This window comes from Apus apus, chromosome 8, assembly GCF_020740795.1.
Source record: "Apus apus isolate bApuApu2 chromosome 8, bApuApu2.pri.cur, whole genome shotgun sequence".
Lineage (NCBI taxonomy): Eukaryota > Metazoa > Chordata > Aves > Apodiformes > Apodidae > Apus > Apus apus.
This window is the reverse complement of record NC_067289.1, coordinates 25104108-25123023: the sequence shown is the minus strand read 5'-3', so window position 1 is coordinate 25123023 and position 18916 is coordinate 25104108. Positions and strand designations below refer to the sequence as shown.

Genomic DNA, 18916 nt, shown 5'->3' with positions numbered 1-18916 from the left:
GGCTTGTACTGCAGCTGAAGCACTTGAAGGTCCCAGCTTTTCAGAGAAGACCTGTGCTTAGAGCATACATTATGTGGTGTCTTGTTTGCTAATTTAAGGGGTTTAAAACTAAGACTGGGAGAGTTTTGTCATGAGAATTAAGGGTTTAAGTGACCATCAGAAAATGAAGTTGAGCTTTCATGTGTGGTATTTGTGATTGCTGAAAGCTATTAAATGAAGGCCGATAAATTTGCTTTAGATCTTTTATGGCAAAATCGGTATTGGAGGTAACAGATCTTGCAGTATTATGTTTGTGCACTAATTGATGTTTAGTTCAAAGTCAAATGGAGCTAAAAAGAGTAAAGTAATTGCATTCAGATCAATTCCACATTTAAGAGATAGTGAATTCCCTTGGCTATGAATTTGGGGTCTACGTTTTAATTTAAAGAAAATAAATCTACCTGGTGCTGGGCTATTCTAGTCCTCTCAAATATTTCTTAGCACTTGGCTTTTTGTCATTCAGCAGTCACATCTGCTGACATCCTGCAAGGGAGTAGATGCCCTAGACAGTGCTAATTTCAGCTTTCCTCGTTACTGTAGCGCGGATCCGTGACTTAAGTGCCATACATAGAGTGGGCAGAAGGAAAGCCTGTAAGATGACAGATTCTTGGTGTGCTTTTGTAGTGTAACAAAAAAATATGTACTAGGCTATGTCATCTGTACAAAGATAGCACGTTTTACAGATATTTTTTTCCATTGGTTGGCGCTGCTTCTGTCATTACAGATGTATAAGAGAGAGAGTCCGTCTCAAGTCCCAGATATCAGGCCGAGTTTGCAAATTTGTCGCCATGGCTGAAGTGATTTCACCCATCTTCTATACAGTTTGACCATTTTTCTTTACCCTAGGTGTTGGTTATCTTGTGTTTCTTTCTATGCTGGGCAAAAACCATGCATAGCTAACTAAAATGTCCCTCTATTGGTGGCAAGTACAAGGTTTGCAGTTTGTTTTTAAAAGTGTCTTCAGTTGATTCCTATGGTTTCTTCCGTTTCCATTAGCTGTTGTGGGTACTGGCATGACAGTTACCCATCCAAGTGCTAACCTTGCAGGCTGACCATGTTGGCTGAAAGCCACAATGACCAGAGGAAGGAGATATAGATATATAGATGTTATATATTGTTTGTTTACTTTGGTAGAGCAGCACCCTGACCTGTTTTGAATACCTGAAAATTATGATGCGCAGATATTCACGTAACTTCCCAGTATCTTGCTTGAACAGAAAGTTAAGTAGGTGGCTTATCCTGTCATGCCACTGTGTAAAAGGCCACTTGGTCCTGGCCATTGTTACATGAATGTGTTTGATTGCTTGGAACAGTTCCAGTTTCTGGCACTTCCTTGCAAGACACAGGAATTGTTGCTGTTGTGATTAGAACTTTCAGCCAGAATTGCAAATGCCCTGATACTGGATGCTTTTCAGCCAAGTCAGTCTGCTGTCTCTCTAGATCAGTACATCAGTCTGCACAGTCATCCTGCATTCTGAATTGGCTGTATTCTTTCTTCTTAAGTGTGATTTTTCCCTCTTGGAGCACAGATACTCCGATGTTCTCTACCATGGGCTTCTAGGGGAAGTTAGCCAGGTCTTTGTGGTGCTTTGTTTAATGCTGTCTAGGATAGATTTCTTAAAGAGTGAAATAAGTCTAGCGTGAACAGTGTTAGCATGAAATAGAGAAAAATCTTTAGTTCTGGTAGCACCATAGAGAGGCAACGTTTCCTGTTAGCAAAGTTGTTGCCCACCCTGTTGTGCCTCCTTTGAGGCAATCCAGAAGCTTAATCCACACTCAAGGGTGTCTAACTCTGGGGTGGCTGGGCCACCACCCTGAACTGTCTGCCTGACTTGGCTGCAAAGATCAGCACTTCAAGGTAAAGCAGCACAGCTTTTGACTTGTCTAAGGGCATCAGACTCAGATGGTTCAGGAAGTCCTTCGTGAGCCAGGGAGGTGAGTGCTGGGGGGGATGTGATCAGATAAAATCTGCAGTCTGCTATGTCCATACAAAGTCTGTTGAGGGAGTCTGTGTGGGTTCAGGGTGTCTCCTGTCCTCAAGGATGCTAACTGAGGTGAGCTGAATGGTACAGCTACAAATAGAAGGATTAAGGGAACTGTTTCTGGACAACCAGGCATTCAGCTCCAAAGCCTCCCCAGAGGTGATGAGAGAACAGTTGTGTTGAGAAGCTGAATGACACACAGAATCACAGAATTATTGAGGCTGGAAAAGACCTCTGAGATCATCAAGTCTAACCAATGACCTCACACCACCATGCTGGCTAGAGCATGGCACCAAGTGCCCCATCCTGAGGTGTGGCTCCTGTGTGTTGGTTAGATTTGTAACCTGAGGTGGTTCTTGGACATTGACTGGGTTTGTTTTTGCAGTTCAGAAGCTCTTTCCACCAGAAGTGGACAATGTCCTGAAGCTGCCTGTGACTCCTGAAGCTTCTCCCTAGATGTGTAATAAGCACAAGACCAAAAGCAATTTTAGTATTGATTAATGTTCTCAGATAATAAATTACATAGAGGCCATTACAAATGCTAGAGAAAGAAATAACAAATAAGCAAGATGCAGACCTATTAGTGTTAGTTGTCTAGTGCTGCTGCTGAATTAGCAGGGAGTTAATTGCTTTTGGATTCAAGATGACTGTTACCCTTGACAGATAATTTAAGGGAATTAGCCTGTTCTCCTCAATCTTCATGTTAGCTGTGTTAAGTACAAACCCACTGTGACAAGACCTGAATGTGAGAGGGTTTTTTGATGACTCTGAAGGTCTTTATTATTGAAAACTGAAATATTATTATCAAGATACACTTCAAGTTCTGCTCCTTGCTACTGAATGTATTTCAGAGTGCTTCTGCAGTCTTTGGTGACTTGTTAGCATGCAGGTCACCAGCGTGGGTTTGGCCTGAATGCTGGAACACCAAAGATGCTGAAGTGGGAACTGCTGTAAATTGAGCCGCTCCTGTTGCAGGTCTTCACAAGCTTCAATTAGCTGGTTTTGGTTTTAATTTATTTTTTGCTAACCTTTTGATTAATTTTACGGCGCTTTCAGGTTAGTTTGTTGCTGTCTGTTAGGCTTGGTTTTGGTCAGGTATGTTTGAGATTTGCAATTGGTTTTTATTTTTTTCTACTGTGATGAAATATTCTTTCTTTCCCTGTGTTTGTGGCCAAGGAACTAATTTCCTATCAAGCTTGAACGACTTAAGCTCTACCTTTTAAGTTTTCTAAGTTTGTCTTGCAACACAGCCCAACGTGGAAGTTGTTAGTAGAAGCTACAACATTCTTCCTCACTGCAAGTCAGACTTCAGAGAAACCTTTTTCATATTATGTATGTTTTCAAAATTCATCTGGGCTTTATCAAAACAGCCTTTAAGAAGAATTTGTGAGTCTTCTGCATAAAATAAAGTGATCTCTGTGATGCTCTCCATAACTTACCAACCTCAAAATATTGGAAAACATGTTAAAAAACTCTGCAATCAGGATAAGATGCATTTGAGTGCTGAGGAGGTATCGAGGAGGATGGAAACTGTACTATTAAAAATAGTTACTATTTGAGGCTTCTTCCTCATGTCAGAATTATGTTGGAGAATCTTCTGAGCTACTCCTGCCTCTCAGCATAGGCTCCCACTGCTTGGAATGGCTGTTCTGCAGAAAAGAAGACTTGCAAAAGCTTTTTTCAGGGGTACATTGAGTTACAATAGAAACAAACAACTTAGATATGAAATACGACCTGAAAGGCAAGTATCTCATGACCCAAAATGCTACAAGCTGTTAGCTGAGATGGAAACTAAATATTCTGAGCTGCTTTTTCAGGAGAAGGAAATTTTTTTTACCATCTACAGGAATGAAAATCTGTGCCCATCTGACATTTAAACATATTTTAAACATTTAAAGTATATTCTGAGTGTGCCCCTGCAGCCTTTAGGGAGATAAATTCAGGCCAGATGAAAGAATGGAGAGGAATTAAACTCAATGACAAAACCAAACTGCAGTGACACAAAGAGGACCAGTGAAAAAGCATTTACCAATTGGATTTTATATCTCCCAAAAGCAATGCCTAAAAAAAGCACAAGGTTTCAGTGTGCTAAAATTGGATCAAATGCAGTCCCAAGCAGTGGAGTTTCAGCAAAGTGGCACTTTGTAGGTCTCTGCTGAACTTTACCACAGCTTCCACACATCTGCACACATCTTCAGTAATAATGAGAATATGGAAGTACCTTTTCTTAGGCTTTTGCCTTAAAATGTGTGTCCTGGGACTGTTGGGTCATCCTGGGCATTCATCAGAGCTGAGGAAATTCATCACTCGTGAGTGCTACAAATACCTACCCTTGCTGCAGAATTACTCTGCTGCTTAGCTCTGCTTTTTATTTTGAATATCTGCTTTATGGAACAGGGGGTGGGGTTTGGCCTTTGGTTTGGGTTTGGTTTGTTGAGTCGATTGTTTTATTTTGAAGCAGTACCAGCGTAGCAGTGCTGCTGGCTGGAGTGGAAAGGAACACATCCCAAATGCTTGTGGCAGGCTTCTGGTTTTGGGGACTGTATTGGACTTGCCTAAAACATGACCTGCTGTTTGAATCCCATCTCTTCACTTTGTATTAATTGATGTTCTAGGTGTTGTGCTCTTTCAAGGTGCTTCCAAAGGATTCAAACTTTATTTTTAAATAGTCTTTCTTTTCTGGAAGCAGAGGCAATATTGCAGCAAAAGTTACTGTTCTAATGCAACATAAATATAAGTATTTAGTTTTGGGGTTTGCAAGAGTATTTTTTTTTTTTTAACTATAAGAACATCTCTCTGCTTAGAACCTCTGAAGAAACTTGTGTGGTGCAAAGAACAAAAGCAAAGTCTGCAAGTCCCCCACTAACTTCTGGTGTTTAGAACAAGAAACTGGTACTATAAAGGAGCATTTGTCTGAGGGGATATATGGTAAAAGTTGTCTGATTTGTGATGGTGGATTATAAAGATGATCAAAAATCACCTTTGTTAGGCATACAATTAGCCTAAGGAGTGACTGGGAAGTTGAGTCCCTGAGTTTAAGGAAAATGATTTATGCTGTTTAAAAACAATAAATACAGGTATCTGTAGGTGGATATTGGCACCAATTGTAGGGAACAGACCTGAGGCTGGATGAGCTTAACTCAGTTAAGATATTAAATATAGATATTAGCTTTGTTCTGTGGCCTGAGATCTATAGGAATTGAAAGAAAGGGGGGAAAATGATTTGGTGTTTTGTCTCTTTAGTACAGAAGACTCAGTGTGGAATATTCAATAGCAGAGTGCAGGTCTGTGCCACAGCTCTGACATGCAAGTGGTGTCTTACAGGGTGGATTTTGAGCCATGAGTGAAAGCATAAAGTGGGGTTTTTTTGGTGTGGGTTTTTTTTTTTTCAGATATTTGTCAAAAGTTGTGGGCCAGCAAATAAATACTTAATAAACTTCTATAAGATTTTATTATTTTGGGAAGAATGCATAGCATGGAATCTTAAAAAAAAAAAAAAGTGACGTTCATACAGACAAATTATAGATTGATTTGATTCATAGGTAGAGTGCCTTTAGTCAGTAACTTATCAAACGTTTCATGAGGAACCACTTATTGTTTCCCTAAACACAATTTTCATGAGCATTTACTGCTTTTTTGAGCAGTTCCTAATGAATTGAGAGAAAAATGGGTCTGTTCAAATACAGTGTCATGTTGGTGTGGCGAGCCGTGGACTGAAGTGTTTACAAAACATTATTACAGAACTTGTTTAATGTGCCTGGATAGTTTAAAAAAAAAGCCACGAAGCAGGCTTGAGGTTTCCTTGTGTGCCTTTTTATCAACAGACTGAGGGCCTGAAGGAATAGAGGAAGTGAATGGACACCAATGTATCCAAATATCTCATTCTGCCTAAAAGCAAGTGCCGGCAGATAAATGCCCATAAAGGGATTTCTTTCTTAAGCCCCATGGATTTTTTTTTTTCTTGCAACTTTTTGTGTGAGTTAGAAATGAAAACCATTCATCTAGTGCCCCAAAGAAGGGCCTTATTGAATGGAATAACAGTGTAATGTACCATTGAAGGCAGGATTGAAAGTGATTATCTTGTTAACTCTTGACAGTTACCGCCAGCTTGAAATAGAACTGGCAGGCTTGATTTGCAAATGAATTAGAGCTTTTTCATTTTGTGCCAGGATCATCTTTTTATATTCTGATATGACAGATGCTGTGTTCCATGCTTTTGTTTCTCTTCAGTTTTATACTTGCAAATAAAAAACAAAAGATTATGATAGTAATTTTATTTGCATCTTTTCTCTAGGAGTTTATTCTTTGTCTAGAAGTTTTTAATCTTTTTTAATTCTTTCTTTTTTTCAAAAATTTGTTTAAGAACAGCATTGTTCCTGCAGAATAAAATTTCATTAGGTTAAGTACAGTAGTAATTGGGTGAACGAGGAGGATTTAGAAGCTTTCAGAAAATGGAAAATTGATTGTACTCAAATTGTTTTAGTGCTTAGAACATTTAAATTTTCCCACTGCCTTATACTTAAACTTAATATTCTTCAATACTGACAGTTGAGTGCAGCTGAGGAAAAGCTAATGTTTTAAATATTTATCCTAACAGTATGCTAATAGAAAAACATGTGTAATTAGTTTCTGACTTTATGCTGCTAAACTGTGTTTATATTCTGCAGCCATCCAAACACAGATGGTAAGGTGTTAGGTATGATAATTATTGTGCACTCTTTATATGTTCCTCATTAACCTGTAACACTCTTTACCAGTCCAGAGAGTTTTTACTATAGTTATGCTTACCAGCATTCAAACTTGCTGGGCCTTGTTTAATATTCAGTGCAACATTCTGTGCATTTACACTGCAGGGCTTTTTGCTACTTCTGTAATATATTTTGTACTTTGAGAGTAATTAGCAACACTTCCTCCTACCACCAGTGGCCGTTACAGAAATGTTTTCATACACTTTCACCTACAGGATGTGTTTTAATTGAATATCTACTAAATAATATTACAGAAAAGGTAAAACAGGTCAAAGTTGTCTAATTTATTTAAGACTCCCAGATTATCTGGTGAACAGAGACAGTGACATTCCAAAGCCTGAAGCTTAATTGCTGCTGTTTGCTGGGAATGCAAATGTTGATTTAACCAGGCTCTGCTCTTTGAGAAGGCAACCCTGTGCAGAGACCAGGAGGACAAAAACCCAACCAATCAACCAAAACCCAAGAAGAAAAAACAATAAAAAAACCACTCCACATATCAAAACTCCAAGGACTTGCATGTAATGAGGTCCTTTGAATTGCCAGGTTTATCTGAGGAATGGATTGGATTGGCAGCCAGGAGAAAGAAATCTCCTTTGATAATTTCCATATCTGACCTGAAGTCTCAGTAAAACAGAACTGGGAGCTTTTGGGGTGGTTATTTTGGCTCTTATTTATCTGAGAAATACAGAGAAAAGGGATTTTTTTTTTGGTAGGGTCAGTTTGCAAATATTGATTCTGTCAACACTGTATTTTGGTTTTTTTCCCCCTATCTCTATTTAGTTTCAGTATTTATTTCACTTGCATAAAATCTTGAATTTTACTCTGAGTCAGGGTTATATATATTTTTTCCCCCCTCTTGAATATTTGATAAGGTCTCTTGGGTACTGATTTTTCCTCTCTCTAGGATAACATATTATGGAAATTGTTTCACCTGGTGTCCTGTTTAAAGGCCCTGGTTTTAGCATGATTTGATTTAGCTTGTATTATATTCTACTGAGTTCTTCAGCAGTTCCAGGTTATTCTGTATGTGTTTGTGGGTGGGGGGGTGACTTTTGCTTGTCTTCCTGCTTTTGATAAGTGACCTTCATATAATCATCTTGACTCTTTGTTACGTTTTAAATTTATTAATAATTGCTTGAATTTCTTCCCATTTTTTTCCCGAGTGAGATAAATTATTTGGATGACTGGAGTGAGGGAGCCACTGAGCACAACTCCAGCTTTGGAGTCTTTAGACTTCAGAGTCAGTTCCTGAGCATTTGATTCTGATATTAAGTAAAAGCAAAAACACATTCCACACTTTTTGGAAAATATCATGGATGCTTTTTCTACCAGAGCACAGAATTCCCAACTGTTTGTGCTTCTTGATGAGAGTTTGTTTGTTCTGCACAGATTAGAAAGAGCAGCATAAAATGAGTAGTTTCATAACAGCTCATCTTGTTGAGCTCTTAAGCACGAAAGAGAAGTCTCAACTGATGTATTTTGTTGGTTTTCTGGATGCTTAGTGCTGTCAGAATAACAGCCAGGTCAGTGCCCTGTGTTTGTTCCCACCCACACCCTCCCTGATGTGGGTTGGGGTTGTGCTGCTACTTTATTTTCACTTTTATTTTGTAGGCATTTTATTGATTGGTTGGATCTCCAATAATGGAAGAAAACAGGGGGTTTAGGTACAAGGTTCCACAACTCTTAGAGCCATTGCTTAGGTACTAATGCAAGTCAGGGGATTTTCTTGAGAAGCTTTCTGTAGATCAAGTAGTAGGTTGCAAAGATTTTTATTTCTGTTATTGGTGATATTGTTTGCATGTGGTGTTTGGTTACTTTCAAAACCAAGTTGCCTTTTTTCCTTTGTCTTATAAGAGGCAGGCAGAGCTACTTGTATGGTTTTCTCCTCTTGCCTTTTTGTGTACTCCCTTTGATGTAGCTTCCACTTGTGGCTAGAAGAACATAGCCCTACTTTTCAGGTAGTTTCTTTATAACCTGGAGGAGGTTGAGCAGTAGCGTAAGAGCAGCGTGTGCGTTGGAGTTGTGTTTGTGTGGTATGTGCTGAAATTCTTCCCTGTGAGGGTGGGGAGACCCTGGCCCAGGTTGCCCAGAGAAGCTGTGGCTGCCCCATCCCTGGCGGTGTTGAAGGGCAGGTTGGATGGGGCTTGGAGCAGCCTGGGCTGGTGGGAGGTGTCCCTGCCGGTGCAGGGGGGTTGGAACTAGGTGACTATTAAGGTCCCTCCTAAGTCGAACCATTCTATGAAACAAGTTTCTGCAGTCTGAAGTCAAACTTTGAAACATTAGCATGTAATTCTGCAGTAAACACAACGATACAAACCCTGTAATATGTAGTGGAATACAGTGGGGGAATCCCTTTCTGAAAACTGCCTCCAAGGCTTTATCTCTGAAGCTGAAATTGAAGCTAGCTCAGGGAAGAACTTCAAATACTCCGTGCCTTCTGAACAGCCACCTTGCAAGTGGCATGATCCTGTGCTTTTAGTCTAGTTGCTGCCCACAGGGAGAAAATGGTACCAGGCTTTTGTTTTTCTGGCATTGAGCAAAGATGGACTAGGTGGACATCAGCTGGACTAGATGATCTCTAGAGGTCCCTTCCAACTCTGACAATTCTTTGACTCTGTGAAAGGCACGATCTGGCTTTTACTGTTTTACTCTTGATGTTGGGTGTGTTCTGGGAGCTTAATGTGGGTCTGTGAAGCTCTGCATTGTCCAGCGTGCCCAGCCAGCTGTGATTCAGCTGGGGGGGTGTGTGTGTGTACACGTGATGCCTTCTTCCAAAATGTGCATATGAGAGAAAAGTTGGAAAAAAAGTTTAAAACTTCAGTGGGGGAAAAAAAAACACCACCTATTCCTTGTTTTCCTCTTCCTCTAAAATTCAACACCTGGAATACCTTCAATCAGATTGTACTGACTTGAAAGGCTGAGGAAAGTAAATCCAGCAAAAATTGAATATATAAAATAAGCAGTAGGGAGGGAGCAGTTCTCTATCTGGTGATATCCCAAGGTAGAATTAAACCTTGTGTAGTCATGTGGAAACCTAATTTTCTTCTTCCCAGGAATATACTGAGCCCAGCTCTAGTCTGGGAAACCATGAGAAATTAACCTTTAAAGTCACCATTGAGAGAGACAATCGTGCCACAGGCTGGCAGAGCTTTAGATGGGGGATTTCCACCTTCTGAGAGAGAGACAGAAGCAAAATTGTTACTGGCTGGTGGTGGTTGCTAGGTTTAGTCAGGAATGGAAGTATTAACAATGCTGGTAGATGGAGTAGTCAAGGCAAGTGTAATAAGGTCCTTATCTGAATCTGATTTAGATAGTTTGATTTATTTCTTGCAGTGCCTCCTGACACGCTAACCGTCTCTTATCAGGTCAGCTCCAAGAAGACTGAGCATCAGAAATAGAAAATGATGATGCCTCCTTGAATTTTAGATGCCAATCAACTAACATAAAGATGATCTACAAAAAGAAAGGTCTAGAGATAGCTGAGTGGTCTGCTTCCCCCCTAGCTTAACCTGCACTATAGTTGTTATTTGGTAAGACTCCCTCACGTCGGCCGTGTTGAGTCAATGCAGGACCCTCACGCTGACGGAGCTCAAGGTGGGAGAGGCAGTGGCTGTGGTGTTGATGGCAGTGGCCTCACTCATCCTCTTCACCATACCCCTGGTGTAACTCCTACCATCTAAGGCATATGGATTCTAACAAAAAACTGTGTCAAATAAAACTGCTAACTACAAATGTAAGGGAAATGTGGAGAACGAGTTGGTGACGACTTGAGAGGAACTAAGGAATGTGGACTGAAGTGGTTTGGTTTTGCTTGGAGTATGTTCTGTAAAATTGCAGGATACTTCCAGTTTGATGCCAGTGATCTGAACAGCAGCACAAATTAAACTCTGCCCTCATAATGGTTTGTCATTTTGAAGGGTATAACAGAGACCTACTGTCAAGCTCAATTGCCTATTTTGGTGAGAAATAAAAAGATCTCTGAGATTTCTTTGGTATTAGGTGGCCTCACAGTGACAGAATCCATGACTGGCCTTGTAGTGTGAAGGTAACCCCACAGCTTCCTGAGGGTGCTGTGCAAACACAAGTGTTAGTTCTACAATAACTGTATGACACTGCTATCAATTTATTAAAAAGTAAATTATTTGTGAGATCTTGTTATTTTATAATAGCTAAAGGTTGGATGTTTTGAAGGTACTGCATATTATTCAGCTCCCTTGATTGATGGTTAGTTTTATATGGGGACCTATTTTTATGAACATGGACAAATGTCCAGGTTAAAATCAGAATTTCCAGCAGGTGCTAATGAATATTTTTATTTTAGTTTAGTCTACTGGCAAAGGAACTAGCACTAATAAGTTAACACTGTATCAGTTAGTTACCTACACTCTGGTTTTAAGTAATCCAAAAGCTGGCTACACTTCCTTAATTGAATTCCTGCCTTGTTGTTACAAGTCCCTCAGGACCATGATTCAGAATTAGCTCAGCTGCAATTTTTTTCCCCTGGCATTACCAAAAGCTCACATTAGGATTAGCCTGAGTATTATGCTTACTGGTTTTAATGTATGATATTTTAAAATATCTCCGTGTCAACTAGTATTTTACAGCACAAAGTCTTGACTGCAGTGGGGAAATGAGATTCCAGAGCTTCTCTGATGGAAAAAGAGGAAAACTCAAGGATAAAATTAAACCAAATATTCAGCGTGGTGCACTGGAGATGGTTTGAAATGCAAATACAGATCTTGTTGGGAACTGTGTAGTGTCAAAATGGAATAAAACGTTATGACCTGATAATGAGATAAAATGAACACTATTTCCTTATGGTGCTCCTTTGTAGGAGTCTTCCCATGTTGGATGTGCAGAAAACTGCTTCTGCCTCTTATTTGCAGTGTTTGGTGGTATTCGTGGTTAAGGTGTTCCTTAGACATCTGAGGTTCTGGGCTAGACTGGGCTGCAGCAACAGGCCTGATTTTGCATAGCACAGTATTTAAATTAGTGGGAGCCTTATTTGTCTAATGATTGTTTAACTGGAAAGATACAATGATGGCAGGGCTTCCCTGGCTGGCAGGGCTGGGTGGTGCACAGCAGCCTCTGGCTGGAAAGAGGTTTTCATTGGAAGTGACAGGTGCCTCGAGGTTTATTTAGGACAACCTCAACCTTGTCCTGGTTAGTTTGATAATGTTTGCCTTATGTATGTTCAACCGCTGCATTTCCTGCGTTAGAGCCTTGTGTTACACCAGTATTACTGTCTGTGCTGCCTCAACTACAAATTGGATGAACAGCCAGTGACACTTTTTCAATATTATTACATTAAACCAAGTGGATTTTGATTGATAACCTAATATTCGACTAATGCAAAACATCAATCATGGCAAGTATATTAATTATTTAATATTGCAGTCTAATTCAGAAATCGATGTGCTGCATGAGAGGAAGGGAAACTCACTGTTCCCAGAAGACTTAAGACAGGGAATGATTAAAAAAACCCCACCAACCCCCGTGCTGTACTCTTGCGTGTTAGTTCGATACAAATCTTTATTCATTTGCCAATAATCTCTTCGCATTTTCCACTTCAGGACCTTTTTTATCAGTTTTGAGACCTATAATTGAATTAAGTCTGCTTTCAGCACAGGGCAGAAAGGAGTTGCACAAATATTGATGAAGTCATGAGAGGGACAGCAGAGGAGACAGGCCACCAACAGGGCAGGGTTTACACCACCAGCTCCTCACATCAGCTGCTTGCATCCTGCTTCCAAAGGGATTAGGTTCTTTAAGGCCATTTAGCACCTCAAAAAGAGACGTGGAAGGTTATTTCTGTTTAAATACTGTGTGGACACAATAAGTTCTTCTTGCAAAATAAAAAATATTGCTGTAAGGGAAGTGCATCTTTTTCTCTTGCTTCATTTATGGTAGGGTCAAGTAGAACAGAAGTGCAGAAGTGACTTTGTGGAAAGCTTTATGGAATTATGAACAGCAACTTTTGGTAAAATGTCTGAAACTCAGCCCAGCAAGGTTGTAAAATGTAGTATTTCATACATTTAACCATTTTTGTGTGTAACCTTGCACTGTGCCTTGCACAGCCTGTACCAAGTGTGAACAAGAAGGGAAGCTTCTGTCTCACACCATTGGCTGCCCTGGAGGACCCTAGCTGGGGGTTTTGATGTGGTTTGATGTGGTTGAATAATTTGTTGAAAAAATAATATGATAAATATAAGTATATCCTGTGCTGTATTGCTCAATCACTGGTTACCTGCTTTCCTTGTGGGGCAGGGTCTCCTGGTTGGCCATGGTTACAGCCCATCTTGAGATGTGCAGTTACATTTTTGGGAGCAGGAAGAACCTGGAGTCAATGGGAGCAAGAGCCATCCTCCTTGTGGAACCATTTAGGATCTAGGGATTTCTTGATTTGATTTGCTTTGATTTTCTTTCAGATTATCCTTTTTACATCACAGGATATGTTAAGGATTAATTTTTCTCTCTGAATTCTTGCTTTTCAGTATTTTTACTCTGGTAGTTTGGTCCATTTTTTTGTAACTGTCTTTATGTGATGTTACTAACTTTCGTATCTGCACAGCTGTGGGTTTTTCAGCTGCTGGGAGTCAGATGCAAAGTTTGAGCCTGGCTGCCACCACCTAGTCCCTTCATACACAGTTTGTTCTTTCCATCACCTTTACAAACGATCACAGAATTTTATGATTGGAGTAGTGGCAAAGCAGAACTATGTGGATTTGATCAATAGCATCATGACTGTCTTGCTTTATTAATTCAAATATGAATGGGGGGAAACTAGATTAGAAACGTTGTGTGTTAAGTGAGTGTCCTGTTGCATTGCTCCAGATTGTAGCCATTTCGGGGCAGGTAGAATGTGAGGTTTTACATAATTCTGTAGTTAAGCATTGGGATAATTGATACTTTTTAAATACTGTAATGATTAAGATAATAAAAGTAAAAATGTTACATGCTTGAGAAATTACATGGCTTTGACATTTCTGATTTAAACATAAATAATTTTAGACACGGGTTTAGCAACTATTTAGAACTTTTGTTCTTCTGTTACAGGGACTCTGCAAACATCAAAGCTGGATTAGAGCATCTGGTAAGTTTTAATTTTCTCTTGAACATTTGCATCATCTTTGATATCTGCATTCCAAATGAACACTTTTGAATGAGCTTTGAATACCTTGAATTGAGAAAGTCAACCATTTCCCAGAGGGTCAGCTTACTGTTATTATGTGAAGGCACTTACATTTTCATTTATCTTACCATTTCAAGGGACTTTTAATTTTTTTAAATTACATTTTTTTGATGTAGAGATGAAATAAAATGGACTACAATCCTTGGATTGATGATTGCCTTAATTATAAACAGAAATTGTTTGGTGTTGGATTTTTGGCATATCCTGATCTGAAAACAACAAACTTGTGATAAAAAAAAGTCTCACACACGCTATCAAATATTGCATGCATAAATATGGTCTGTTTTAGCAATTGGAAGTCTTTGAAAGAAGTGCACAGCTTTGTTTTTTCTCTTGTCTTTGCTTTATGAATAATGTATTGACTTAAATTTCATTCAGTGCTGCAGTATAAAATAATAATTGAGATGCAAAATATTTTTGGTTTAAACATATTCCAACTGCAAGTGATGGCGAGGCACATTTAGCAGTAAAAACTAATCAGTTGATCAAAACTGGAAAAAACACAATATTGTCACAAGTCTGAGGCTCATTGAGCCTAGGATGTTAGTAGCAGCAATCACCAGAACATTAAGTAGTTCATCTAAACAGATTATTAAATCCCATTAAATCAAAATAGTCACTATTAATGGCGCGTGTACCTCGGTGCATCAGAAGTGTTTAAATTCCTGTTTAATTTTTTTCCTGTAATATTTGAATTATACATGCTGCTCTGTACTGCTATTAAAGTAGAGCCTTATTTCCATGTATTGCATGAGCCTTTGAAAAAATGGCTTTTCTGTTGTTGCTTCCCATTTTGGGAATCACTTGGGAAATAAGATTTGTAGGAGGTTGTGTACCAATATCTCCGTGGAGTACCAGCAGGATGAAAAGGATGTATATTCCAGCATAGTTGTCAACAGCTTCCCCTTTATAATGGTGGCATATTAAATGTTCCATTGCAACTAGTATTTTGAATCTGTAAATGGAATAAATAGCTGAGCATTATGAATAGTTCTTGGAGCAGTTTGAAAATTAATCTTGTTTGCTGGTTTCGTTGGTATCTCGTGTGCTCGTTGAAGCTCTTAAATAAATTTTTAAAATGTTTCATTCCTCTGCTGGTGTCAGGGAGCTGTAATCTGATGGATTCAGAGAATTTTTCTAATGCATTATAAAGATGCTGTAGTCTTGACAGATGACCATGACTGGTGCTTTTTCTAAATTGGGAGTGCTGCAGTAGCTGGAGCTGCAGGTCTGATTTATAATGGCACCTGAAAGCAGCAGGTGCAGAAGAAAAGATGCTCAGAGGGTTTGGAGTAGCCTGGGGAGGGGTGGACCAGGAGTAGTGCTCGCTGGTGGTCAGTATTTCTCTGGGATTTGAGGAAAAATGTACTGGAAAGGCTCTCTGCAGAATAATGATGCCTTTGACATCATTATTGACATCAAGTTCTTTGTCAATAAGAGGGTAACTCTCTCTATGTTTTAATAATGTTTTGTTTTCATGAAACACGAGCTGCTTTGTATTGCTGTGAGAGAGCTGTCCAAAAACTCCAGGTTTGAGACTTCTTTCCTTTTTCCCTATGATCTCAGAAAATCTAGGAGTGGGTGCTCAAGGAAATTAACTCTTTTCCAAGGCACCCAGAGATGGGAGTATTTGTGCTGGAAACTCTTTTGTTTCTCAGGATGATGTCAGACAAGTTCATAAAGACCTTTTAGCCCCCAGTAAATTATAGGGATATTCCCCAGAAGAATTAAGCCACAGGATTGCACTGGTTCTACTACTTTAAATTACTGCATCTCCAAATACTTGTACAGAAGTTTCCCCCTTCCCCCTATGAAAAAAGAAGAATCCTTATATTCATTTGAGTAATCTAGTATTTAATCCTTTCTATAAAAGTGTGTTAGAATTTGTGATATAATCCTTATGGGATCTGTGTGTTCCTGGTAGGTTTATCTGGGTGCGTCCCCCATTCACTTGGTTGCAGCCTATTTTACTGCTTACCCTTGTTGAAGTGACTTCTGCCATCCTGGTTTCCAGCATCTGGTTACACATGGGAGTGAAATTAAGTAAATAAAAAAATACTTAAGAACCTGCCATGTTCTAAACATAAGGGGTTTAGTCTTGTTTTCCAAATATTTTGATGGTTGTTGGCTGAATTATACTTAGCCAGTTCCTTTTCTGAGCAGCACATTTAAACAAACTGTAGAACCCTTGAAGTAGCTGATGATGTATCTGCAACTCTGGATGGCTCCTGTTTCCTATTAATAGCTCTGCAAAAAGAAACCCGTGGAGCCACGCGTGTGGTTTCTTCATTTGAGATGCCTTAGTGGTGTCTCCTGTATAACATTTCAAAGCAATAACCCGCTTGTCCTTGTGGTCAAGCAGCAGAGTCTGTCCATTTCACAGGATGGAGAGCAAGCTGTCACTAACAGCTTGTTTAGCCCATTGGTGGTTGCTGAGGATCCAGTGTCTGCCCAGAGCGCAGGAGGTGCCGAGCTGAGGTGATCAATAACCCCCATCAGGCTCTCCTGAAGCCAGCCATCCCCCTACCCTGCCAAGGAGGCTGCCCAGTTCACTCTTTAGTTGCATCATGTGTCACAGATGCATCCGTCAAGGTCACCAGTTCACAACCAAGAATGGTTCACTGTGGAGTCTCCATCCCTGGAGACATTCCAGACCTGCCTGGACATGTTCCTGTGTGATCTCCTCTAGTCTGGCAGGGGGCTGGCCTAGGTGATCTCCAGAGATCCCTTCCAACCCCCACCAGTCTGTGATTCTGTGATCTGGCAGCTCTTTGGTAGAAAAATTTACATAAATGATCAGCCAACCAAAAAACTTCACAAAAGAAACAAACAGCCCCTCCTTTATCCCTTATTTACTAGGGATCACTATTTATTCTTCTTGGAGCTTGAATTTCAGTGACCGACCTCCCACTGATTTCTCCTGCCTTAGCTTCAGGCTGCTGGTGGTTACAGCTCAGTGGCCCTAGTGTGGCTACTGGACAGCAGCATCTCATAGAATTGGTGGCTTTCCAGTGAGCTATTAAGCAAACAGCCAATTATTTGTGTTCACAAACAATTAATTAACATTCCTAATATGAGTAATTATGTTTATCTTGCTATCTTGGCACAATTCCATGCTGGTCAATTATGTTCTGCAAGCCTGATTTCTTTCTTATTGAAGATGTGTCAGACTGACTGGGTGGTTGGTTCTTTTCCCTATATAAATTGTATTTAATTGACAACAAGGTTTTTCACAAGTTGTTGGGTTTTTGTGTTTTGTGGGTGTTTTGTGTTTTTGTTTTTTGGTTTTTTTTAAAGGCATTTATTTCTCACGTGTCATTTCATAAAATGCTGATCATCAAAGCCTGAAAAAAAATTAATAAAATCCCGTAGTCTGAGGGTGGTGAGACCCTGGCCAGGTTGCCCAGAGAAGCTGTGGCTGCCCCCTCCCTGGCAGTGTTGAAGGGCAGGTTGGATGGGGCTTGGAGCAACCTGGTCTGATGGGAGGTGTCCCTGCCCATGCAGGGGGTTGGGACTGGATGAGCTTTAAGGTCTCTTCCAACCCAAACCATTCCATGATTCTATGATTTCTTTCTTTTCCAATTGCAATCACAGAATCTTAGGGGTTGGAAGGGACCTCAAAAAATTATCTAGTCCAACCCCCCTGCCAGAGCAGGGTCACCTAGAGTACATCACACAGGAACGTGTCCAGGCAGGTTTTGAATGTCTCCAGAGAAGGAGACTCCACAGCCTCTCTGGGCAGCCTGTCCCAGGGCTCTGTCACCCTCACAGGAAAGAAATTTTTTCTGATGTTTACGTGGAACCTCCTGTGTTCCAGTTTGCACCCATTGCCCCTTGTCCTATCACTGGACATCACTGAACAAAGCCTGGCTCCATCCTCCAGACACTTGCCCTTAACATATTTGTAAACATTGATGAGGTTGCCCCTCAGTCTCCTCTTCTCCAAGCTAAAGAGACCCAGCTCCCTCAGCCTTTCCTCATCAGGGAGATGTTCCACTCCCTTCATCATCTTTGTGGCTCTGCGCTGGACTCTTTCAAGCAGTTCCCTGTCCTTCCTGAACTGAGGGGCCCAGAACTGGGCACAATATTCCAGATCCAGCCTCACCAAGGCAGAATAGAGGGGGAGGAGAACCTCCCTTGACCTACTAACCACACCCTTTCTAATACACCCCAGGATGCCATTGGCCTTCTTGGCCACAAGGGCACATTGCTGGCTCATGGTCATCCTCCTGTCCACCAGGACCCCGAGGTCTCTTTCTCTTACCCTGCTTTCCAGCAGGTCAGCCCCCAGCCTGTACTGGTACATGGGGTTGTTCTTCCCCAGATGCAAGACTCTGCACTTGTCCTTGTTGAATTTCATCAAGTTTCTCCCCGCCCAACTCTCCAGCATGTCTAGGTCTCTCTGAATGGCAGCACAGCCTTGTGGTGTGTCAGCCACTCCTCCCAGTTTAGTGTCATCAGCAGACTTGCTGAGGGCAGACTCTGTTCCCTCATCCAGGTCGTTGATGAAAATATTGAAGAGTACCGGTCCCAGAACCGACCCCTGAGGGACTCCAGTAGTCACAGACCTCCAACTAGATTCTGTCCCATTGACCACAACTCTCTGACTTCTTCCTTTCAACCAGTTCATGATCCCACTCACTACCTGACCATCGAGAGCACACTTCCTCAGTTTATCTACAAGGAGGCTGTGGGAGACAGTGTCAAATGCTTTCCTGAAATCAAGATAAAGCACATCTACTGCCCTACCATCAGCTATCCACCTGGTTACTTCCTCATAGAAGGCTATAGTGTTGGTCAAACATGACTTTCCCTTGGTAAAACCATGTTGACTGCTTTTGATGACCCCCTCATCCTTGATACACCTAGAGATAGTGCCAAGAAAAGTTGTTCCATACCTTTCCAGGGGTGGAGGTGAAGCTGACTGGTCTATAGTTACCTGGGTCCTCCTCCTT

At 40.6% G+C, this 18916-nt stretch overlaps 1 protein-coding gene across 2 annotated transcripts in view; it reads left to right on the top strand.

Moving 5' to 3' along the window:
* The window catches only part of RSRC1 (arginine and serine rich coiled-coil 1), a 136263-nt gene that overhangs the window by 44268 nt on the left and 73079 nt on the right, over positions 1–18916 (top strand). For both annotated transcript variants that reach the window (XM_051626764.1, XM_051626763.1), the window contains exon 5: positions 13826–13862. In XM_051626764.1, the coding sequence (XP_051482724.1) occupies positions 13826–13862 (37 nt within the window). The remainder of the gene's footprint in view (positions 1–13825; positions 13863–18916) is intronic.